General features: G+C 45.9%; 1 protein-coding gene across 1 annotated transcript in view; it reads right to left on the bottom strand.

Annotated features, from left to right (window-relative positions):
* Window positions 1–25,550, bottom strand: part of APPL2 (adaptor protein, phosphotyrosine interacting with PH domain and leucine zipper 2) — a 56,341-nt gene that overhangs the window by 1,569 nt on the left and 29,222 nt on the right. Inside the window, exons 4-20 of the mRNA XM_019642624.1 lie at window positions 25,484–25,550; window positions 23,509–23,596; window positions 21,480–21,521; window positions 21,287–21,345; window positions 20,395–20,541; window positions 16,583–16,665; window positions 12,887–13,045; window positions 11,295–11,483; window positions 9,971–10,013; window positions 9,834–9,890; window positions 9,646–9,734; window positions 7,909–8,067; window positions 7,714–7,766; window positions 5,969–6,143; window positions 2,009–2,045; window positions 1,658–1,798; window positions 801–848 (exon numbers count right to left, since the gene is read on the bottom strand). Coding sequence (XP_019498169.1) covers window positions 801–848; window positions 1,658–1,798; window positions 2,009–2,045; window positions 5,969–6,143; window positions 7,714–7,766; window positions 7,909–8,067; window positions 9,646–9,734; window positions 9,834–9,890; window positions 9,971–10,013; window positions 11,295–11,483; window positions 12,887–13,045; window positions 16,583–16,665; window positions 20,395–20,541; window positions 21,287–21,345; window positions 21,480–21,521; window positions 23,509–23,596; window positions 25,484–25,550 — 1,636 coding nt within the window. The remainder of the gene's footprint in view (window positions 1–800; window positions 849–1,657; window positions 1,799–2,008; window positions 2,046–5,968; window positions 6,144–7,713; window positions 7,767–7,908; window positions 8,068–9,645; window positions 9,735–9,833; window positions 9,891–9,970; window positions 10,014–11,294; window positions 11,484–12,886; window positions 13,046–16,582; window positions 16,666–20,394; window positions 20,542–21,286; window positions 21,346–21,479; window positions 21,522–23,508; window positions 23,597–25,483) is intronic.

The raw sequence follows: 25,550 nt of genomic DNA, 5'->3' as shown, positions 1-25,550 counted from the left end.
AGCAGAGTTGAGTCTTTGAGACAGAGACAGTAAGCCCAAAGGATTACAGAAGAGGTCTGCCAACCCCTGGTCTATACCATAAAATACTAACTTGCAGTGCCTGTCATTATTTCACGTCAGTCCTTGGTTCTCCTGCCCTCTCCCATAGATCAGGACTGCACTAATATGGTAGCCACTAGCTCCATGTTACTATTTAAATTAAACGTAGAAATCCAGCTCCTCAGTCACACTAGCCACTTTCAATCTGCATATTTTTCATTATTGCAGAAAGTCCTGCTGGACAGCACTGAACTCCATAGAAGCCCCTGGGGCAGGAACTGTATCTGTCTCGCTCACTGCTGTAATGCCAGGGGTTTTCTTATACACACTTGACTCTCAGAAACTTGTTGGGTTAATGAATGAAAGACAGGCGTGTCTGAGTGTGCATTCCTAATAAGTGTCCAGGTGACACATGTCACTGCTGCTGGGCTGGGACTACTGAGGAGCAAGGCCTCTGAGCACATGGTGTAGATGCTTAAGTTTGGACTGTCTCAATTTGAGTGATAGGAAACCTAACCAACAACAGCAAGCAAAAAAATGATAGATAATGCAAGAGCTATAGCAGTGACATTAAGAACTCCACCTGTGTTACCAGTGACCGTGGAACTAGCTGATCAAAAATGTGGTGGTTAGAATGCTTAAAAGGAAGTCCCAACCTTGGCCACACTGCCTAGTGAGCATCGTTTCTGTTTTTGAGAGAAATCTTAATATGTGTATAGGTATCTTCTCAGTAGTTAAACCAGCAGTAAAGTACACCTTACCTTCTGAACCTCAATGATTTCTTTTCCCAAATTAATAGCGTAGCATATCTGCAAAAGACAAGAAAACTGGTGTTTGGCAAAGGTAGAAAAGGATAAAGAATTTTAGAAAAAAATGTACTGGAAGTACAAGGAGGTCGCTGTCTGCTCACGTCAACATGGGGACAGAGGACCTTTCTGTAGGAGACTCATCACACGGGGTTCTGAACATGAATCCACCTGTCCTGGTCTCCTCTTGCCAATGTGTGCGGACAAAACATACCCAGGTTAAGTGGAAACTGAAGTGATTCCAGCATTTAAGATTCTTAGCGCGATGCCCGTTCCCTTTCTCTCTTGACCATACTTAGCCACTGCATATCCATACATGCAGTGGCAAACAGATATATACTTGCTGAAAGAAGGCTTGAGTGATTTTGATTAATTAAATCTAAGTAGCAAATGCAGTCACAAAGTTTTTCATACTAAACAAGAGAACAATTTAGATGTACTTGCTTCATGTCTGCTTCTTTGGTTTGCTCGCTAAGACTAGATTTTTCTCCATTGTAACTTAACTTTTTTAAAAAGAACAAATTTGAGGGGAACTGCTTTTAACATTTCCAGACATCTCTACTAAATAATTATGTCTCACCATTAAAGTTCTCTATTCACTCTATTTTGATTGATATGTATTTTTCATGGGGAGATTCTACTCCAGTCAGTTTTCTTTCAGTGGGGTCTTCCTAGGAGGTATTATCTAAACATCTCAACGGGGACTTGCAGAATAGTTAACTAAATATCCAGAGAGCTGGTGTAAAAAACTCCTTTAAATATCTTTCTTTGTATTGAGACATGGAATCTTAAGTTGAAAAAAATAACAAGACCTTTTCGCCTTCTGAGTTGCTTTCAAAAACATATGTGCTCAGAGACTCTCCGCCTGTGGATTCGGGCATGCGGACCACAAAGCCGACCAGTCTCTTGTTTTCTTGATGAGCAGCGAACTGGGTGACACTGGTAAGCTCAAACTGGAAAAAATAAGGAACAGACAGAATACCACACAACAAACTGGAATTAAAAAAATAGGGTCGCTCTCTACGGAAGTCACGGAAAAAGTACACTATGACAGTGATTTAATTTGGCAAATAAAACTTATAAAACTGCCCACACTGTGTTCAAGGTGGTTACAGAGGTGAATGCAAGTTATCACTACAATGAGCACGCATGAGGATACTTACACTGGCCCTTGATACTTGAGTCTGAGGATCTATTAACCTGAAATTGTAAGAGATTCATTATATTACAAATGCTGGATAAACTTAAAGACTTTGTAGCAGTTCAGAATGAAGTCTCACAAGTACCCTCCCAATATGACAATACAAAGCCTGGTGGAGGGTGAGGTGAGGTAGCTCCCTGTGGCCATCTCAGGGGGCACGTGCCACGGTTTCTGCCCTTGCTGAGCCTGGGTAGGTAAAGCTCAGGGTGTCTTTAATGGAAGATTTTAGCAAATAGAGAATTTCACAGGATTGTAGTGCTTATCCAAAAAGTCAATGGTGTCATTTTCAATAGTTCTGCTGTATAATATGGATGGATCATACTCTGTACGGCTTCCTTCTCAACAAACATCACCATCTCTTTCCCCTGAAGTGCTGGGCCAATTGATTCTTCTAAGTTTAACAACAACAGAGATTTAAACAAAACTATGAGTTTGGGTACAGGAGTGACGTTTAAGAAAGTATTCTGGATATGTTCTTTCAACAACATTTTAAGCATCATCTAATCAGGTTGATGTATCTGAGAAAATAAACTACCTTATATAAATTTCTATTTTCTAACATGGTTTGATATATTTAAACTATTGATTTACTGTTAAGTTTTATAGGTGAAAGCAAAAATTCTGTTCTCTTTGTAAAAGAAAATAGTTATAATTCCATTTCTATGAAATGGCCAGAATAGGCAAATATATAGAGACAGCAAGATTTGTGGTTAGTGGCTGCATAAGGCTGGGTGGGTTGCAGGGAAAAGGGAATGGCTGCTAATAATGGGTATGGTCTTTCTTTCGGAGGCGATGAAAGTGTTCTAAAACTGTTCATGGTGATTGTTGTACAATGCTGAATATACTAAAAACAGTACTTTAAATGGGGGCGTTGTATGTCTGTAAATTATATATCAATAAAGCTGTTACCTAAAAAATGGTCACAACTTGAAAAACATGCAGTTATACTTATAAAAGCATGGGATTTATAATCAGAGGGTTCAAGACTGAATTCTATCCTGGCTGTTCACATTATGACCGTGTACAAGTCACCCTGACTTCTCTCAGCTGCTTCGTGTGTAAAACTGGGGTAAGAACCCCTACTTCAAAGAGGTGGTAACACAAAAGAAAATGAGTATGGAATGTTATGAAAACTACAAAGTTAAATGTTACTTTTATTTATATACCCTATTAATGGGTGTGAATTGAATGATTTTTGAAAATACACATCATAGGGCTGGCTGAGTGGCGCTATGGTTAAGAACTGGCTTGGGACGCCAGAGGGCCCCGGTTCGGATCCCACATATGAGGGCCAGTGACACTGCCCTCTACAGCTAAGATGCTGAACAACAGCTCAACCTGGAGCTGGGATGCCGTGAGTTGCCAGCAGCCAGCGTGAGCGGCCAACAGCCGCAGTGAGCAGCCGTCCAGAAGCCGGCGACTGATCTGCCTCACCCGGGAAGAGTGAAATGATGGTGCCAACTTGGGCCAGTGAAGCAACGTCCTCCACAACTAGACTGAAGAACAAAACAACAGCAACTTGTCTGTTCCCCTTCCCCCAATTCCCCAGCACTGTTCCCATCCCCCCAATTCCCCAATAAAAATCTTTAAAAAAACACATCATACAATATACATCATAAACAATTTCCCTCAAGTTGGAATAACTTTCTTAGTAGATATTTTATAAAATTTTTCTATAAATGAAAACTTAAAACATTCATATCATATTTTGTAACTTTTTCATATTTTGTAACTTAAAAGTTTGCTGTCTAAATCAGGTAACCTGGATTAACCTCTTGGGATTTGATTTTCTGTGTGACTTCTAAATAGTCTCAAAACATATGAATTCCTCTACAGGGGTGTGTGTATTATGGTAAAATACACCTAGCATAAAATTTACTATTCTGACAGTGCATTCACAATGTTGTACAACACTGCCACCATCTAGGTTCAGAGCGCCTTCCTCACTTCAGAAGGAAACTATACCCTAAGGCAGTCACTCTGCATTCCCCTCAGCGGCTGTCTACGGATTTGCTTATTCTGTATGTTCATATAAATGATCATACAAAATGTGGCTTTTTGTGGCTGGCTTCTTTCACTGTATGCATATACCATATTTTGCTTATCTAGCCATTTGTTGATGGACATGTGGGTTGTTTCCACCATTTGACTATGGTGAATACTGTGAACATTCGTGTACAAGTTTTTGTTTTCAACACTTGTTTTCAGTTTTGTTGGGTATCCTACCAGGAATGGAATTCTGTGTTTAACTTAGGAACTGCCAAACTGTTTCCCATAGTGACTCAGCCATTTTATGTTCCCACCAGCAATGGGTTCCATTTTTCACATCCTTGCGAACATTTATTCATCCTTGTGGTATGAATGGTATCCCATTGTGGGTTTGATTTCCATTTCCCTAATGACCAATGAGCATCTTTTTGTGTGCTTGTTGGTCATTTGTACATCTTTGGAGAAATGTCTGCTTAAGCTCTTGTTCCATTTTTTAATTGTTTTTTGTTTTTGTTTTTTGTCTTCCTGTTGATTTGTAAGATTTCTTTATATATTCTGGATATCAGACCTATATATTCTGGATATCAGACCTTTATTAGATAAATGATTTGCAAATATTCCCATCCTGTGGGTTGTCTTTGCACTTATTCTGACAGTGTTCTTTTATGTAATACAGTTTTTCACAGTGCTTTTACATATATTTACTCTGATCTGTTTGGTGGAGATGGTAATAATGAGCCACAATGCCTATAAAAGGTCCAGGACATACCTGAAGAAAAACTGTAAATAAAAGAAGGTCTTATTCATAAGAACCTAATCCTTAGTATATGGTTTATAAGAAATGAAAAGGACTTATTTTAAAGAATGGAAGAAATGATAATGATTTTTGCCAAAGTCCTAGTTAACTTTTGAAGCTAACATTTATTGAGCACTTTCTATGTGCTAGTCACGGTGTAAATATTTTACATGTATTAACTCATTCATTCCTCAAGACTACAATATGGGGTGTGGGTACAGTTACTTTCATTTTATAGCTGAGAAACTAAGGCACAGAAGTTAAATAACTTGCCCACAGTTATACAACTAATAAATGGCAAAGCCAGGAGTAAACCTAGACATTCTGGCTCTCATACAATGCTGCTGTTCTGCAGAAACACAGTGTTAGCCTCACACACAATTTTTCAGGCAGCCACATTAAAAAATGAAATAGGTGAAATGAATGTCCTCATTTTAATGTCTAAAATGTTACCAGCTAGACATGTTAATATAAAAATTGTTGATGAGATATTCTGTATTCTTTATGTGGAAGTAGAATGAGATCTCAGAATTTTAGTATGTATTTTACACCTACCATACGTCTCACTTCAGACTAGTTATGTCTCAGGTGCTACATGTCACTACAGACACCGCAGCTCTTAATAAAGCCGATGCTGACCATGGTTTGACAGCTGTTTGCCATCACTCATGTAGATCTTACTACCTGAACCCCCAAATCACGTAGTCTACATTGCTTGGCTTCTTTACTTTCAGCCCAAAAAATATCACATTTTCCTTGTGGTAGTCTATCTCAGGCAGGTTTGTGTCCTGTTTTCACTGTTAATTTTTATAAACAGTACTCTCAGAAATGAAAAACAAAACTTCCATTTTCAAGCTCTGAGATATAGAAAGCAACTCTCGAGTGATGACGGCCTCCTGAACAACAGGACTCACTTCCTCACCACTGAATTTCTAAAGATATCAGTTGTCTTTAGGGGAAGCATGTTCGTTCCAACACATCTTACATAATGAAATGTAAAAAGTAACATGGCAGAAACTAAAATAGCATCTTCACTTAATCCAATCAGACATCCTAGTGTGAACATTCTAGATGTGTAAATGTGCCTTAAAAGGGGATCAGATGAAGCTGTAAGAAAGTCGGAACATGAAACTGTACCTCAGAGTTTGACTAGTGACCATCAGATGGGACTCTGTCATACGGAAGATGTTGTGGATTGCCCGGGCCGCCAAAACTTGTCTCATCGCTTCATAAATCACTTCAGTCGTGTTGTCTGTTTTAACTGCCATTGATCCCAAAAACCGAACTATAAACATCTGCTGCAAAAGAGAATCTGCAAGAGAGCATTTTCTGCTCAGGGTCAGGTTCACTTTCCTGCCTGCTGATCTGCAGACAGTGCCAGCCATGTTGGTCTGCGAGCAGCCACAAGACCTCAGCGCTGGCGTGCTGTCTATGGAGGGCTTTCTACCCAAGCTTTCAGTACAGTACTCTGCTTTTACAAACCCTGAACTGCCAAAGCTCTGAACTGCCTGTTCATTTTGTCTGTTTGGATCACCTTCCTTAGACTCGAAAAGCTCCTCTTTTTCTTCATCTATAAAATAAGATGATGGTACCAGATAAACATTCTTCTAGCACTGAAACTAGGTGACTTCATGTAAGTGGCTGTACATGCATCATACCTTTCCTCTGAAAATAACTTTTTCTACTAGACAACAGAAAATTCATTACTTTGGCCCACTGATTAAGTCTTCTTACAGAAGAAAACTTAGCTGAAGATAATAAAACCTGATGTTGGGTCTTATTCATTTATTATTGAAGGGCAGTGATTGTCCATAAACTAATGGAGATCTCCAACTAAAATAGTTTGCTTATTTGATTCTATTGAACTTCCAGTCTTGGCTTCTGGATAATGGCACATAATTTGACAAAAATGAGTAACAGCAACCATAACCAGAAGACCATGAAGAAGGTTTAAAGGCCTTTCTTTCTGTAGAAATAACTCAGTTATCCACCTTTTAAACTAACAAGCCTTTTTGCTCACTTGTCCTCCCATTAGTATCCTTGCCCCTAAAAATAACTATAACCGATATGCTATAAATGGCTACTCCCATATGAAGAGTTTTTACAAGTTTGGAAGTTTTTATATAGACTTTACAAACTGGACTATGTGATGAGTCAGCTAGGTACAAGTGGACAGTCAGATTTCAGGCAAATTTTTTTTTTTTTCTGAAATCTGTAAGGAATGCCAATTCTCAAGTCCTACTTTTAAGTAAGTGGCATTTCATTCTCGTGATATCCTCAAGTTCCAGTCATGAGGCTGTGTTAAAATGAGGATCTGCTAACACTCTGTGCTGCTAACTTGCCTTGACTGGGAACTCAAGCTCTGCCATATGGAGTAGTAGGTGATGGTCAGCTCTATTGATGTTCTGATGTGCATTATAAAAGTGTAAGTCAAACAACAGACATGAATTTGAACAAATTGAATACCATTAATGTAATCTTCAAATCCAAGAATGAGTTATTGTGTTTTTGGTTTTCTAAAATGAAATAGCACATTTATTACTCGTCCAAACTGCATTTTAAGGTGATCATTTTATCCTCTTTGAATTTGGTTTGTGATAATGTGATACCAAATTTAGATTTGGGAACCTTCTATGCAGGAGCTACAAAAAGGGTGTCAGTGTGGCTAATGGTGCAATTGTTGTAGAAAATCTGTCAGCTGCCCCTCGGTTTTTATCCAATAGCTGCCCTGACTGCACGTGTCCTAATGCGTTTTCATAGAGAACAAGTCTGTGGGTCATAATTTCAATTTCTATTTCAAGTCAGCTCTCCAGAACATGACATTACATCTTATTCCAATGGCCCTGGGAAAGCGTAAGCACACCAAACTTCTTACCACTTACCTTCTGCCTCTGGAAATGTATCATCCTCAGTCTCCCCAAAAGGGTTGACACGCCTAGGGAAATAGCCAGTCAAACAATCAGCTAAACGATAGCTTCAGCTAAAAGGACACTTAACACTCGAACTCTAAGTCAGAAATGGCGACAGTCAAAAGTTTATTTCCATTTCTCCCAGAGAGAACCTCCCTTAGCGCATACCTGCTCCCTCTGTTCTGATCAAGGAACTCGGTAGCCGGAAGTACAATGTCAAACTGAATTGGTGTTCCAGGTGCAATTAGCTCTTCGGCTTCAGGAACACTGACTGTCGCTGTGGGGACAATCTTGTCATTTTCCACCTCTGAATTTTTCAAGTTCTGGCTGGAGTACAAAACAGGAGGGGAAAAATCGAATAAATCCCTTTTATGCCTTTACAAACGAATGGATACATGCTGAATGCTGATGGAGACAGGGAGATTTCAATCAGGCCTTCAACTCACTCTCCAAATAAAACGTCATAAAATGCCCGTCATTCCTTGGTTAAAAGCCCACCACCGACTGCTAGCTCTCCTGCACAGCATTCTGCATGGTTGTACTACCCGTTACATTAACAACTGAGTCTCTCTGTCTTTCTCCCTGGGACACAGGTTTTTGAGGGCATGGGGCTATGTACTATTTGTTCCATAGTAGGCAGTCAGAAATATTAGCTGGAAGAATAATACATCGTGGCCTATCATGCAACCACAAGCTGGCTCCAACTTCTCCAGAGAGCCACCTCCGCTGCCCTAATGCACCCCAGAGACCTAAACAAAACACACCCTATGCTTTTCCTCCTTTCCGTCTCCAACCCGCTCCCATCCTTCAAACACCAGCTCAAATCTGTATTCACCCACAAGGCCTTTCGAGCCAGGCTGACCTGCCCTCCTCTGCACTAAGTCACAGGGACCGTCCTGTGCCTCCGTATGCCTCCTGAGCTCCACAGTTCTGATGATGCCGCTCTATAAAGCCTTCAGCTCTGCTCCACTGCCCGTGATGCCTAAGCAGGGCACTTAATTCTGTCAGTCGGACTCAAACCTGTTCTGTGGCCTTATCTTCTGCTCCTTGTGCGAGCACTGGCTCCACACTGCACAGCACCGAGGCCCTGGGGAGTTACTTACCACTCGGAGCTGTCTAATGACTCATCTGGAGTCATCAAATAGCTGCGACACATTTAGTGGGTGGGGCTCTTTCTACCAGGCCACTAAAAGATGGATACTAGATATAGTCATCATTTTAATTTACCCTTTGATGCCCCGTTTTCATTAGCATGACAAGTAGTACAGCTGTCTTATTTAACCAAATGGAAACTCCCATTAGGACAAAAAGGTGGGGATTCCTGGAACAAATTTTAAGGTAATACTCAAAACTAGAGAAAAGCTATATGCACGAAAAGCTCACTATATATGGTAACAGCAAACAGTCGAAGGGGAGACAACCTGAATATTCAATAGCTAAATAAATGATGGGGTTATTGAAAGGAACAATGAAGATGTAAAAATATGAGAAATATGTGAAATATGTGAAAATGCAAAATAAATGCACACATGAAAATATCAATATATGTGCAGATAAGGCCAAGGTAGTGACATGGGCACATAAAAGGTGATTTTGTTCTCTTTTTTTAAAAAAATGTATGTTTTGGTTCCATAACTTTGTTGATAAACGGATAGAAATGCGGGGGGAAATCCCGACGAACGTGCTCAGTGCAAGTCCCGCGTGCTGGGGCTGCAGCGGCGTGGGCCGCGGGGAAGACGGGCGCTGAGGTCAGAGGTCTGAGCCTGGCTCTGCCCTCATCTGCGGCATGAACATGGGGCACAGACTACATCTCTGGGCCAGTTACTGCTGTAGAACAACTTGGGTGAAATTCCTGATACACAGTTTGGCTCCACAAACGCTAGTCTTCCTGTATCCTTTAGTTACCTGGGGCACGGGCTTTCCTGCTTTTTTCCAAAACTTGTGATGGGAGTCACTGCTTGGAGAGCCGTCTGGTTCAACTTGATGGCGACTGCCTGAAAACCCACAGGAAGACACACTCAGTCCCGGGAGGAGGACGCTTACCTTTCAGATTGAGGAAAGGGCAGAGGTGCGGGGCAGGTGCTGCTCTTTACCTCGGGGTTGTCCGTCAGGTAGATCTGCCTGGAGATGTTGTTTATTGCACAGATCCACTGTAGAGGACATTAAAGAAAACCCACTGAATCCCAGAATCACCCACGATACTAGGGAGGAAGTGAAACAAAATCTTTACCTCTTCGTTTTCCTTTCTGCTTTCTGCCTGGAGGATTATTCCCCTGAAATAAAGAGCATCTAAGTCAGGGCTTCACAGCTCCTGCAGGGGGCCTGAGGATTATGCGCATAAAGTGAGCTCAGCTGGGGTTCTGAAGGGGCGGGCCAGGAGGGCGGCAGGATGGGAAGGGAAGAAAACCAGTTCAGGGTCTGGCTCTGGCTCATTCATTGTGAGGTCCTGGACAAACACTTCTTTCCCTGGGCCTCTGCTTTCTCCTATAAAATGAGCAGTCAGATCGACTGGCCCAAGTCCACGATTCAAGTGCTGACCACGTTGGTCCCTCTTAGCTGAGCCAGGGCCCAGCCACTGCTCCCAGCCACCCCACTCCTCCCCAAGGACAGGAAAATCTGCATACGGAGGGCAGAGAAGACCTACACATAACACTGCCCTGCCTTTGGCTTAACTCTTTAAAGGGACTCCCCGTCTGCTAGTTCCTGTGTTCCTCATCTCATGTACGGGAGGCGGCGAACATGGATCTTATCCCTATTTCACATCTGAGGAGACCGAGGCCCAGAGGAGTTAGGTGACTGCCTGGGACCACAACCAGAATCCAGGCATCTCCGTCCCCAGGTCGTTTCCCATCACCAGTGGAGGAAGCATGATGTCTAAAACTGCTCTGCCAATCTGGCAACACCTCCACCCCTTCCAAACATGCTATCGTTCAGATGAGACCTCAGCTGAGAACCAGAGCAGAGAAGGCCAGTGCATGGACAGCTCTGACTGCAGGACATGTACCCCGGAGCACCTCAGGGAGCACAGTCCGAACCACTGCTCTAAGTGACAGGAACCCACTGGGATGGGACCTACTGCGAGTGACCACAAGGCTGCCCTTTCCCCCTAAGGGGACAGCATGTACCTGAACAACACTGCTGTGGCTGAAGGTACTGTTTACATGTCCCACTTCAGCTAGAAAAACCGGCTCCTCGGGCGGGTCTCCCTTACTGACTCTCCGCCTCCTCCCCACCCCGCCATCACACACAAAAAAACCACACAGGCTTGTCTAGGAACAGGCGAGGAGCAGCCACAGGCTGCTGAGAATCTGCCGACAGACAGCTGCCTCTGTCGCCCTTACACACGGAGGTCATCTCTAAGCCACAGACAAATCCGCACTGGGACTCCATACGGCACACTGGATGCCGTACGGGTCATGTGTGCATCCTGCGCAAACAGCACTACTCGAATGGGCTGCTCCCACGGAGAGCAGGCACGCAGGAATGAGCTAGAGGCCCTTGGCAGGGCTGGTGTCACTACACCTGTTCTCCCAGGTAAAACCCATGTGACCTACGATTTCCCAGTGGGAGTGGTGATCTGGAAGCAGTAGCGCCGGTCTTCACAGTCCAGTGCCATCACTGAGCAGTTGTCCAGGTCCTGGATCAGACCTCCGGCCACGGCTCCCCGTGGCTGACACATGAGATTTCCGCCTTGGGTGAAGAAGTAAAGTCGCTCCCAGCTGGTGGACACCAGCCCTGTTTTACTGTAAGAATTTTTTAACAGCCCATTAGTACTAGGCAGCACGAGCGGCACCTCGAAGTTCTGCTGCCTCTTTAGGGGTATCAGTGACATTTGAGACAGTGTCTTTATATTAAATCAGAAGTGCTTTGAAAAGAGTTCAAGTGCAAAGAGTGGCAGTAGAGGTGCAGTTTAGCCTGAAGTACCTGGGAGATCATGGCGCCCGCTCCCATGGGGGACACAAACCCAGGGCCCACTCCAGGCTGTGGGCGGGACACGCCTAGCTGACTGCAGCCAGACTGAACCAGGTATGTGGAACAGAATTAGTCCACCTTTAGGAACTGAGAGCCTAGAAGATCATTTCTCTAGGACATGGAGCTGAGAGGCTCGGAATCTAGTCAGCCACCAGCGTCACCCGGCCCATGGCACACGCCTCAGAGTCCTGGGGGTTCTGGCCAGGTTGGGTTTTGCCCCAGCTGGATGTTTCTGTTTTGTGGGCTGTTTACAAGAGGACAATCCAGTTCCTGGCAAGTAACACGAGAACCTTGTTGAGTTTTCTACTGCACAGAGCTGAAGGGGACAGCTGGCTTGTGATCACCAGGCTTACAGCCCTTTAGGAGCTCCCCTGGTCAGGACACAGCCGGCAGTCCCTCTTCACAGACCCTCCATTGGGGGAACCAGACACCTTTACCTGATTCAGAATCGACTAAATACCGACCATGTGCGAGGCACTAGGTTTCCTCCCTCAATAATTGTAATTTCCAGAAAGGGTAATAGCTAAGATTTGAGTGCTTATTACCTACTAGGAATTACCTCATCTACCCTTGTAACAACTTGATAAAGCAGGTGCAATTATCAGCCCTATTTTACAGATGAAGCGGTCAAGGCCCAGCCCAGCCATGGTGTCTGACACCAACCAGAGTCAGTCTTCTCCACCCCTGACAACAGCCTCCCTCTGCTCTTAGACACAGTTAAACCTGATCATGTTTTTTCATTCAAAACGGCCATTTAGAGACCTGAGTGTTAAACATGGGATTCAGTCTCTCTGAATCTAGATGACTGACAGCTTCTTGGCCCTTAGCCCCCGCCTCAGTGGTGGGTCTCAGCTATCAGGGACCTGGGGGGCGGGGAAGGTGGGATAACAACTCTCAGTAGTCCAGGACGATGACAGTTAAGAGCAGCCTATCTACAAATGGCACAGTGACCGGGGACGGGGGACAGGAGTGGCCTGTGGTGTCGTCGAGTCCACACACAGGGCTCTTGCTCCCACAACTCTGCCCAGCCCCTCTCTCAGTGCTTCTGGGCCCCAGGCGGGAGCCTGAGTGATGGGAGCTCTTCCCAATCTCGGCCGCTCCCGCCCTTAGCAGGTGCTCGTTGGCCACTCCCAGGGAAGAGATTTTAGGGAAGGAAGAACAGTGGCCGTCTCACTTTCTAAGGTTAAGGTAGCCGGCCTTCTGGATGAGGTTCCTGTTGATCAGTGGTGCAGCCACGTCGCAGTCTGGCGTGTAAACAGACTCATCAGCAGAGAGCAGTTCTTGCTGGGACGCCCGCATCTTTTCCGCTTCGGTTTCCAGTTCGACCTGTATGCTTAGGACAGAATGTGTCAGGTCAGCCCTGTCACTTGCCAACCCAGAACTGCCGAGCAGCAGGTGGCAGAGCCGTTCCCACGCTTCCTGCCTTACAAAGGGGGCGCAGCTCTCCACCCTGTAACCTAGGCCCCGAAGGCTGGAGAACACGGGAACTCGTCTGCTACTTAAGTGTACATGTGATGGCTGCATTACTGTAAAAGTACATATTACGGCTGCTTTAAAACACGAGGAATGCTGCTGGACAGTGCCTGAACCCGGCTGTTTCTCTGCTGATGAAGTGGTATCATGCTCCAAACTGTTGATAGAAATCTTAGGAAGGAAACAGCAGTCATTCCTGCCTCCACCCCTTGGTTTTGGCAGGAGCCGGGAGATGGCCACTGGAGATAGAAAAATGACCAGGCAGGGGTACCAAGGTGCAAACGACAATGCCAGGGCAACGCCTTTCCTTTTATGACAGCCATACAGCTGCCCCGCCCTGTGTGACAGTCATGGTTATAAAGTCCTGAACACAACCTGCCAACGCGGCCCACCCGACTGAGAGAGCAAACCTCAGAGACGTTGTTCTACTTCTCTCCCGAGTAAGGGAGATAAGACTGAATTACAAATGTTCAAGTCAGAAGGGACCTCGGGGCCAGCTGATCGCTGGTTCAGTAAGTTTGGGCTCGAGTCGGTGTCCACTGCCTGTATCTTGTTTAGTGCAGCTGGGTGCAGCAGCCAATGTGTGTTATTTTGACATTTGAATGGAATGACTAGGGACTCCACCATTGGCGGCCTTAGGACAGGCCAGCTGCAGAACAAACCTCATTAGCCTAACCTGCATGTCACTGCCAAGGCTGAGAGCATGCAATATAGAAAACAAGTTAGGCAGTACAGGAGCTGGCAGGAGGGAGCCAAAGGTTTACAGAACTGCTCAGGTTCTTAAGCTTTTGTGGGTGATAAACCTCTTTGAGGGCCAAACGAAAGGTAAGGATTGTCTCCAAGCCCAGAAAAGTACTCATGTGCATCGAAAAGACATCTGCACACAACTTCAGGGAGTTTTCCGTAACTGCCCCCCCACCCCCACCCCACCCCCAGACTCCGCTTCCAACCTGTGAGTTAATCCAAGGCTCCCAGGAGCTCAAGGAACAGGGTAGAAAAGTGCTTGCTTTCAACTGGTTCTCGTCAAAGATTTTAAAAAGCATTTCATTTAATTTAAAAGAAAACCCAAAAAAACCAAAAAATACCCAACCCTATGAGCAGCAGGAGGAGCCAAGAAACAAGGTGGAAATGTACCACTGGGGTTAGGGGAAAAAAGACCCTGGCGCTGTGGGGCGGTTCAAAGTGCCAGCCCGTCTGGGTTCGGGCTGGTTCTGAATCCTCTCACACCCGGCACGGTGGAGCCCCTGGGCACCCACCCCAGGGGAGGGACCCAGAGCTCTGGAGCCTCCACAGACACTGCCTCGTCCTCCCTGGGCAACGGCCACCCCGGCTAGAGAGGAATGCAGTTTGTGCCTGTGCACCGATATAAAACTCAAGTGGTAGCTAAGTTAGAATTCTCGAACTGAGTGCTTTAGCTGTTTGAACCAACACACTCAAGTGCTTCCAGGCTCCGCTGGGAGTCCTGCCTGCTGCCTGCTGCCCGTGTAATGAAACACGCCTGTCAGGCAGCAGAGGGACGACTCACAGACCCAGAGAGGAGGCTGTGTAGCCGAGGCTTACTGCCCCACGCATGGAACAGCTGGAGTGGCTGGTGTTGCTCTCTGGTTCTGATAATGGCTCACAGAAACGTTGACGAGGGGGACACAGGCACCAGCGTCTGCAGAAAGCGTACACCATGGCATCTCAAAAACGGGCATCCGCGCCCTGCCATCCGTTAATAAAAAAACCTAGTACATGCAAAAAATTGGAAGCCCAGGTGGCTCTCCCAGAAACACAGGAAGCCATGGAGTTCTGAGTTAAAGTAGGCTGAGACAGAGACAGTGAGAGTAAGGGAGAGAGCATACTGTTACACAGTGACAATTTCATAGCTTCCCTTCTTTTTACTTTCTCCTAACATTTCCCAGGGGCTAACAATCAAATTAAAAGACAAGAAACTGAACTCAGATTTCACCCATTGCTTTCTAGCATAATTATAAATCTAACCTCCCTCATTCACTGCTGCCAGCTGTCAGAAACCCAACCACCAGCCTGGCTCAGTGACTCCCAGGAAGGAGTGTGTGTTTTCATCAAGCACAGCTCTCCCCTCGTGTTGGTACGAACACTCAGCACTGGTGTTTCTTGGGATTCATTCTTTATTTCCAGAGCATTTTAGGTAGGCTTCTGCCTAAATAAATCCCACTGCTTGGCCTTCATGAAGTATTTTGAGATGCCACATTCTCAAGAAAATGAGCAACTTTCTCTTCATTTTTCTACACTATAAGATCCTATACTCATATTTCCATTTTGTATGTTCATTTTTCAGAGAGAGAAAGAGAAAGGCAAATGTCTATACCCCAGAAATCCTGAAAAGTTCACAAGGAACCGTATGTCTTAAATCTTAATGAAATAAGCCTGGCGCTGGAGGGCCTAGGAGCCTCCTCGGAGTTCACCGTCGTGGACGCTGCTGACAGGAAGTAAGGGAGTCAGAGCAGCCAAAGTGTCAACTAAGTGTGGGCAGGACAGTCTGAAGAAATGATTGTTGGTATTATCATTGCACTCTTCCTGGGTGAGGCAGATTGGTTGCCGGCCACTGGATGGCTGCTCACGATGGCTCATGGCAGCTCATGCTGGCTGCCAGCCACTCACACTGGCTGCCGGCCACTAATGGTAGCTCACGGCAACCCATTGCAGCCTATGCCATCGCCGGCCACTCACGGCAACCCAGCTCCAGATCGAGCTGTTGTTCACCATCTTAGCTGTAGAGGGCGCAGCTCACTGGCCCATGTGAGAATCGAACCAGCAGCCCTGTTGTTCAGAGCTCGTGCTCTTACCAACTGAGCCACTCGGCCAGCCCTAAGATGATGCATTTTTAAAAATAAGCATTTGCAAGGTTGAACTGTGGTTTGTTAAATTAATTTTAAAAAGGCTTAATGCCTCTTTTATCTATTATAAATGAATGTGATGATGAGTTTCCTGAAGAGCTGCAGCACTTCTAGTTAACCCCATTAGCTCTCAAAGGAAAAAACAAAGCCCTCTTCCATAGCAAGTCTAAACTGGATTCACAGGCTTATACCATGTGGAACTTGAATATTAACAAAAGAAGACGCTAAGGACAGGAACTTAGACTTAATGGGAAAGTACCCTGCGGACGTTTTAATCTTTTGTGCGCGCATAACTCTTTAATGTAGTGGAGAGGACTTTGGGCCCCACACAAGCAGGAACTGCAGAAATCACTACTTTTTAATCATAATATTCACAAATATCAGTAGCTAAGAAGATGACACTGTTTCTGAGGGTTCAGGGAGTGGAGAGAAGCTCTGTGGGACCCTCTGCAGTCAGAAACCCCCTCCCCCCGGCGGGGGCTGATTCAGCAGGAAAGCAAAGGCAAAGTGAGATCCAAACTGGAGTGCAGCATTACCTTTGAACCATGTCTGCAACAGAGGATAGAAAGCTGTCCATGCTTTGGGAGAACATCTCTGCTCCTTTCTTAAAAAAGTTAATCTGAAAGATAGAATTAGAATACTGTGAAAATCGTCTAGGAAAGGTGATGGAGGAAATCATTTGATGTGAGACTGACAGCGTGGGGGTGCAAACACTGCCAGCTGGCCCCTCTCTGCCTGCAGCCCCAACCCCACCAGCTGGGAGTTGCTCCCAAAGCCCCGGGCACACTGGTACAAAGGGGATGGTGAAACCTGCCATCCTGCCGAAAGGCTGTAAATATCAGGAATAATCTAAGGCAAGTGTTTGGTACATACCAGGTGCTTCAATAATTACTACTGATAATTAATTTTGATATTATCATCAGCCTTTTTCCTATATGAATTCTAGACAGTGGGTTTCTTGAGGGCAAGGATTAGGTCTTTATTCACCTTTGCATCTCCAGGGGCTAAACTGGTGTGTGACAAATGACATGCACAGCACCAACAAGAAATGAACAAACAGCATGAGTTTCTCAGAGAATGAAGGCCACCATCTGACTGACCCTGTTCACGGAGCCCCATGCAGCTCTGAACACAGGCTGGACGATGGTGACCTGGCTGCGAAACTCCAGAGGGAAACTGGGCTGAAGACCCTTAAAAGGCTCTTCCAACCCTGACACCAACTGAAAGGGGACTGAGTACGTGAAGGACGCAGCAGGACCCTGAACTGCACAGGTGCTCGGCACAGGTGAGGTCCCCTCCTGCTCCCCAATGCCGTGCGATGGACACTGTCTCTGCCCAGGGGATAGAATGCCTGAGACACCCAAGAATTTTAGAGTATGAACATGAAACTGCAGTTGCTGCCTTTTGGGAACCAACTGAAGGGATTCCTTATTTCGTGACTCCCGAGCATTCACTTCCCAGAAAAGTGTGGGTCCCCTGACAAACCTTGAAGGGCAGGGGTATGGGAAAGAGAAGAGGAAGAACACTTCTGTGCTTTACTGACATCTGCAATCATCCCGCCACGAAAAGCTCAAGTTTCCATTTCTTTCTATGGCCAGGGCTTTAACAAATCTGAATATTGGTATGAAGCTCCACTTTACATGCCTGTGTGTGGAGAGGTAACAGTTGCAAACCTAAGCCATGGAAGAGACGACATTCAGCCTGGACATGGGTATTGTCACACGTGTTGCTCAGCTCGTCTGTCTGGCCTGGAAGCAGCCCCTGCCCTGGGTGGTGGGCACAGACCCTGGCCTCTCACCTGGAGGCGGCCAGTAGGTGTTATCAGCACGGTGCTGACAGCCTGGGAAGTACACCCACCCTGTCCTTGGTTTTCACAGCACAAGACAGATGACCAGGATTATCCTAACGCATGGGAATTCATACAGGGAGGTATTCTGGCCCCGTGATCTCTGAATCACAGAGATGAACACGGATCACCTGAAATGTTTGAATCCCTGAAATGTTAAATGTCCGAGTCCGTTAAATGAGCATTCTGCACTCCTAAGGGCACAGCATCACGGTGGCTCTTCCTCTCTGTCCTCCCTGAACTCCTTGGAGTTTATACACCAAGTCCCTGGCTTAGGTCCCCACTCTTCTCTAAGCTCCTAGGACAGGGGATCACAGTCCCTGAAAAAAAACCGGGTGACTGACTGAAGGGAAGGAATGGGTAGGACACTGGCTTCTACAGCCACATGACACACCCCTTCCCGTCAGTACCACACGCGAGTTCCTTTGTGTGCTCTCACAGACCTGTGCACAGGTTACAAACCCTGTCTGCAGGCATGAGGGCTGAATCATGATTTAATTAAAAACCTGTTTAATGAGGGCCAGGGAAGGCAGACATGGAGTCAGACAACCTCCAAGGTAGGCTGAGAAGTCTGATTCAGTGGAGCATGCTCCAAAGACCAAAGTTCGCGTGCCCTTGTGAGCAGGGGACGTGCAGCGCTCACATGCTCCCCGGCTAACAGAGGCGGATGCTCCAGAAACACCGATTTAACAGGGCTGACGAGGCAGAAGAACAGCGAATGCTTTGAACCATCCAAAGGGGCCTGGGGTTAGATTACAACCTGCTCTAAGATAAGGAACTAGTTTTCATCGGGATTGAAGTCTGCAGGGTGAGGAGCTCTTTGGTCTTGTCTTGAAATCTGGACACCTTTCACATGAAAAATGGAACGTGCCATCCTCAGTCCTCAAAAATGCTGCCGCCCCCGCCCAACCAGGAGTGCGCTGCTCTGCTTCCCCAGGCCCGGATCTGCACCCGCAGTCTCCTCTTCCCTGGGGCCAGCAACACTCGCTTAGAAAGTCCACGCTGGAGCAATCCTTGGCCATGAAACAGTGAAACCAGCTGGTATCAAACCCATCCTTCCGATTGTTTGAGGTCCCTCCTCTAAGTAACCAGGCTCTGCAAGCACTGGCCAACCAGGCCTGCAGCCATTCATCTCTGAGACTCTCAGTTCTGTACCCTCCCTGACTTTGGGCCTCTAATGCAGGGATCACTGCTCCGAAGGCAAGGACTGTCGTTCCAGGCAGGACACACATGACAGGTGTCGGAGACAGCAGAGGCAACACTGGCACTCTCCAGAAAAGATCAGGCATCTGCCAGGGCAGAGGGAGGAGGAAGACGACAGAGTGAGCTAGGACACACGCGTGGGCACAAGTGCCCATCGTGACGAAACTGGCGGGTTCCAAAGGATTTGCTGAGGGCTGGAGCCCACAGCTGGGCAGTGCTGGTTTTTGGCTTAACCCAGCTTTACTCAGATAACACAGAAAGATTATGTTGCTCTATATAAATATTATGGCTCTGAAGCCATAAGCTGACTTTAATGTCCTCACCATTCAACAATGTAACAACCATATTAAGATGACAGACAACTGAGCTTGGACGTTTAAAGACCCTCTCTTGTTCCCCTTTTCCCTGAATGAAACTGTTGTATGTTTTTTGAAATATGTGCATTTTAAAATGTACTATAAAAATAATAGGTGCTCACTTGTGGGGTTTTTTTTTTTTTTAAGTTGCTAACTTTTTCTTCTCAACATTTTGCTTCCTGACATCCCCTTCTCTTCCTAGATCGTCAGCTGAGGGAAGGTCCCCGGGGTGCGTTTGTAACATGCCGGAGTGAGCTTTGGAGTCAACATAAGTGGGGCTAACGAAGGTCAGGGATGGAGGGTGAGGGGAGGTGCCACGCCTCACATCCACACTCAGCTCCTGTCCCTGCCAGGCTGGTGCCACACAGTCAAGGCCCCCTCCTGAAACTGGAGCCTCCCTGCAGACGACGTTCCGTAGACCGCTAAATGGGGGAAAGAACTAAATACATACAGAGGCTTCATCAAGCACTGGCTACACTTCCCCAGGCCCCAGATGCCAAGGGGTCGGCAGCACGCTCAGCGACATGTCATCTGAGAATAGCCCAGCTGAGGGTGACCTTACCACACAGAGCAGCATAGGAATGTGCCGAGTCCTAGCTTATGGGCCAGGCTCTACCAGCCTGAACAGTGAGCTGCTTCTCAGAAAATCAGACCAGCCTGGCTTTCATTTAGATCACAGACAGGGCCATGCCGGCTCCTCCCCACGGGAGGCTGGGGATCGAGGCCATCGTTTCCTGCATGCACAGCCTAACAAGTCCAGCTACGACGATGCCGCCATCCGGAAGCTCTCCGAGTGCTGGGCCTCAGAAAGGTTCCAGGGAAGGTGTGCATTTGTGTCTCCTCCTCTGTGATGCTTCCATTTGTCCTCAGTGCCCCCTCAGCAGAAGGCCATGCTGTCCTCCACAGCTGGCTGAGGTCTCACGCCTCGGGAAGGACCACCTACCTGTCCATGGGCGAAGCCCATCATGGGCTCCATCATGGCCACACGCTTTCGGTACTGCAGCGCATTGAGGGCGCAGTAGTACTGGAGGGACGAAAGGTGCTGTTTCCGCCGGGCAGCGGCCACCTCTTTTACAACTTCAGTCTTCACCTGATTGAGAGGTGAAAGGAAAACTTCAGGCCATCTAATGGACGTGGCAATTCTGTAGGAGCATGTAACTTCCAAACATGTTCATTTATATGTTAGAAGCATTTTCATGACAAGCAGAATAAAACACAGATAAGGTTCCACCTCGTGTTAAAAAGTCCAAATTAAAAACACCAAATGGCACATCAGTGTTTGTGAGGCTGCACTGGGGTGAAGCCAACCCTTGGTGCTGGTAGCACGGCAGAGCGCTCTAGTCCCTTAGGGAAACCACATGGCAGAAGGCACTGAAAGCCACAAACACTTTGGTTCACTCGTGAGATTGTACTTGAAGGAAATCATGGAACAGAAATAAGAGTTCTATGCCTGAAAACATTCTATTTATAGTAGCAAAAAAAAGCTAGAAAGCATGGGTTAAAGGTCAGCGTCAACACACAGGCCAAGGAGTTCAAGTGTCTGAGTGTATATGAGTCAGATGGTCATATGAGGTACCAAGCTTAAGTTCAAATCATTGCGTGATTATAATTTTATAATTTTACAATGGTTCCAAGTTGGTGTTTGAAAAGCTAGCATTGGGAATGGAAATTTACTCATGAGATTCACAATTAAGGGATTTAAAAATCCATATATAAGAAAAAAAGAGAAGATATTCATCAGGACACCCTTAATGACACAAATTTACAATGGGAAGACACAAAAGGAGCTTAAATAAATGAGGTGAAAAACAACACGTAAGGTAGGTGGTTCTTACCTTTTCATTCTCCTTTTTTTTAGGAAGTCTGCTATATTTTGCCATTGAGAGGTCATGCTCTAAAAATAAAGAGACATTTTAGCATCTGGATGGGTATAAAGACAAAAATATTCATTCAGGGTCTCTGCCCACAGACATACTAAACCCACAGGCATCACTAATCCCACACACAAAAAATGAAGACGATGCCTACCATTGCTGGCGAGTCCAAAAAGATCCTTTAAAGTGCTTACTTCTGAACAAGAGAAAAGAAAAACTTAGAGTGAAGAAATATAAAACTAGCCAACCTGGAGCTCTCTGCTTTCCCAGGAAGATAAAGGTACACTGGCAGCGGATGGCCCTGCCAGCACCCCTCAAGTCTGCTGCCCTCATGGGGCCTGGGCACCATGCCTGGGAATCCTGGGCTCACTGGGGCTTGTGCTTTCAGCGGCACCCACACTAAGTGACCCTGACTGCCCGTGAAGCCAGTCCTCTCCCGACTCTGAGGATCTGTGAAGGAGAGGGGTCTCCGGGATGCGACCGGAGTGCTTGGTGGCCAGGTACTATTCATGGGGACCTGGAGTATAAAGGTAGGCTCTGATTCTTCGGCCCAAAAAAAGTGTTTTAATACATCTTTCCTCAAAATGCCCTGACTATACCCAAAACCTAAAAACTTCCTGTTGTTGCTATTTTAACATCTGACAAAGGAATACAGGATGATTGTTTTAACAAAAAAATCTGAAGCAATCTAGTACTTGCAACAAGCCAACACCAATAACTACTCTCCATGTGGGCATGACACGCATCACACACAAAGATGGCTAAACAAAGTTCAAGACCACAGACCCAAAAAGGTCAATAGAGCAGTGAGTGTCCAAGGTGAGAAACTTAAAAATACAGAGATCCCTAAAAGAAAGTGATACTTTCTGAAATCCTAAAGCAATCCATTTTTCCTTTTTCAAACAAAGCAAAGCATTTTCACATTTTCTATGTTGTTTTCCAGTTTGCCTCAAAACTACCTCCAGGGCCGGCCGAGTGGCGCATTGGTTAAGAACTGGCTTGGGATGCCAGAGGGCCCCGGTTCGGATCCCACATGAGGGCCAGTGACACTGCCCTCTACAGCTAAGATGCTGAACAACAGCTCAATCTGGAGCTGGGCTGCCGTGAGTCGCCGGCAACGGCATGGGCTGCAGCCCCCTGCTGCAGTGGGTTGCCATAAGCTACTGTGTGTAGCCAGCAGCCACTGTGAGCGGCCGTCCAGAAGCCGGCGACTGATCTGCCTCACCCGGGAAGAGTGCAATGATGGTGTCAACTTGGGCCAGTGAAGCAACATCCTCCGCAACTAGACTGAAGAACAAAACAACAGCAACTTGTCTGTACCCCTTCCCCAATTCCCCAATAAAATCTTTAAAAAAAAAAAACTGCCTCCAGCTTTAAAACGTCTCATTATTCTTACTGTTTCTGATATCAGGCTGCTTTCTGCCTTTCTCTGCATGCATTTGTCTTTATTTCTCCCTCACCTTATACTTCCTGTTACAGCAGAGCTGTGGTATTCTTTCCTTATCAAGTTTAAGTAGCCTCCTTAATATTTCTTGTGTTGTCTTCATTTAGATTATGTTGGTGCGTAAATGAAAAAGGCAGCAAAACGAAGCACCACTGTCTAAGGAGAGGACGCCTGATTCTAAATTGGTTCAGGTGCAGACTCATGAATGATCTGCACAAACGCTTCAAATGTATGACTTGGTGTCATCAGAAAAGGATACTTTGGTTAACAGTTTTCACTGATACTAAGAAGCTTCTCTTTTTTACTGCTACATGACTTTACATTCCAAAGCACTGCTGGCTCTCTGAGAACAGTGTGCCTTCACAAACGCCCCCAGTCAGAAATACGAGCCTTGCCATCTCTGTCTACTTGGTAAACACTAATTCATCTCTTAAAAGCCAACTTAGAGATCACCTTCTCCAGGAAGCCTTCCCCGTACCCTGCCCGTTTCTGTGCATCCCTGCCTGCTGCCCTCACCTCCTATCACAATTGTGTTTCCAAGTCTGTTTCATGAGCCTGTGACCTCCTTTAGGTGAGCTAAGAACACAATGGGGATTCAATAAAGTTAGCTAACTTGAACTCTCAAAAAGAAAAGGCATTTCTCAATGATCCACATGTTTAAAGAGAATAATGTAGTAAGAACTGTTATTAAATGACTCATGTTTTGAAGGTAACTTGGCACTGAACTCAGTTACTTTACCTGTGAGATCCTTTTCTCGAAATTGTATAATAGGTAGAACCATTGTGTCAGCCAACTGTTTAGCCAGCTCTGTGTGGAGAACATTAAGCTGAAAGAAAGAGAAATCTATTGAAGAAATTTATATCCACTGTCTGATTTCACCAAGGAACCAGTCACACTGACCACTTCCTTGTGGTTAGAGCTCAGTTCCGCTAAGGAATAGCAAATAAATCCCCTTGATGAAGCAGTCCATGATAAAGGCCAACAGGTACTATAAAATAAATGCGAACTTCCGGCTGACCAGTTACGTTTGCTAAAGGAGTCCACAGTTATGTCTGTTTACTGTGTAAACTCTGGTTCCGTGTTCTCAGTCTGAGTCACGCCCGCCTGGGAATGAGAATGCTTTGATGTGCTTGCAGGAAACACAGCTGATCACAGGTGACCACTTCCCCAGGCTACTCGCAGAGAGGGCTGAGGTCACACTTGAAAGACAGGCCCGCTGGGATCCTACCAGCTCTACAATTGCAGCCGGCAGTGGGCCTTGGCATTCCTCTGGAGGAAAAACACTCCCCACTGAACAACTCAGCCAGATTTCAGGCCTCTGCTCTTTAGAAAAGGACCTTTCTAAGAACAACAGGACGGCTGTATTCAAATGTGATTCTCTTCACCAGATAACTTTCCCAGCTCCTGATTCTTCCTCACCTTCTACCTTGAGGCCTTCCTAAATTCTGTCATTGTCACTGGTCTAGGAAAAATAAAAATTATCTTCATCAGCACTACCATTTTGGAGTACTCCCTGTAGGCTGTATGCCAGCTCTGCATGCTTTGTACCATTTAGTTCTCACCCCACTCTGTGAGTTTGGTGTTATATATTACCCCCACTTTACAGGAAGGCAAGTTAGTCTCCAAATCGAGAGAGCAAGTAAGCAGCATGGCTGGGATTTTAATCTGGGGCTACTAGGATCTAAAAGCCATGCTCTTCCCACTCCACTGTCTGGGATGTAGTTTGTCTTTTATGCTCACAAAGTTGCCTAAACTTCCACAGTGCGGCAGTGAACAGGGCAGGGAAGGGATTCTTAGGCTGGGCCCCGAATTCCAGAGACTATGAGGATGCTCTGGGGTTTCTGCTGCGTGAATAAGGGGACATCACCCGGCGATCATTTTGTGGAGTAGACATTTGGCAAAGTTCCCTCCACAGTGACAGCAGTCACATATACGAATCCCCCTTCCACACACACATCCACCCCAACAGCCCTGGTCCTTCTGGGATGTGTATGAAAACCTCTGCATTTGGGTTGAATTGTGTCTCCCCGGCAAAAAAAGAAATATCCACCCAGAACATGCGAATATTTAAGAAAAAGGTCTTTGCAGATGTAATGAAGTATCTCGGAATGAGATCGTCCTGGGTTATCAGGTGGGCTGTAAATCCACCGACAAAGCGCCCTTATAAGTAGAGAAGACAAGGACAGAATAGAAAAAGCACGGGGGTGAGGTGGAGTCGGGGGAGAAGGCCTGTGAAGTCAGAGGCAGAGAGTGGAGTGAGGCAGCCACAGCCAAGGAACATGTGGAGCCCCCAGGAGCCCCAAGAGGCAGGAAGGGTTCTCCCCCAGGGCCAAGGAGGGGGCTGGGCCCTGCCAACAACCTGATTTCACACTCTGGCTTCTGGGATGGAGAATGAACTGCTATTGTTTTAAGCCACCTACGTGTAATTTATACAACAGCCCTGAGAGACTAATACACCTTCCTTAGGAAACTGAATTCTTAGAAATATTTCTTGTGGTCTACTGTTCACGTGTTATCACAGTCTTTCCTCTCAAACCAGAAATAAACATGATATTATACCCACTCTCTTATGAAACAGACCTTGGAAGATCAACAAGTTGAGATACCGTCTCAGATATTTAAGTAGATCTCTAAACACGGAAAGTTGGCCAAAATAAGAGATGAAAGAAAGTTTGAAAAAGAATTGAATAACATTTCCAAGCTGCTGTCTTACCTCATCCACCACTCTGGAAAAATAGTGGAGTGTAGAAATTACTTCTTCATCACCTTTGCCAAGAGCA

The sequence above is a fragment of the Hipposideros armiger genome, unplaced genomic scaffold, assembly GCF_001890085.2.
Source record: "Hipposideros armiger isolate ML-2016 unplaced genomic scaffold, ASM189008v1 scaffold_71, whole genome shotgun sequence".
NCBI classification, from domain to species: Eukaryota; Metazoa; Chordata; class Mammalia; order Chiroptera; family Hipposideridae; genus Hipposideros; species Hipposideros armiger.
Note: the sequence above shows the minus strand (reverse complement) of the source record. Positions and strands in the feature narration are given on the sequence as shown.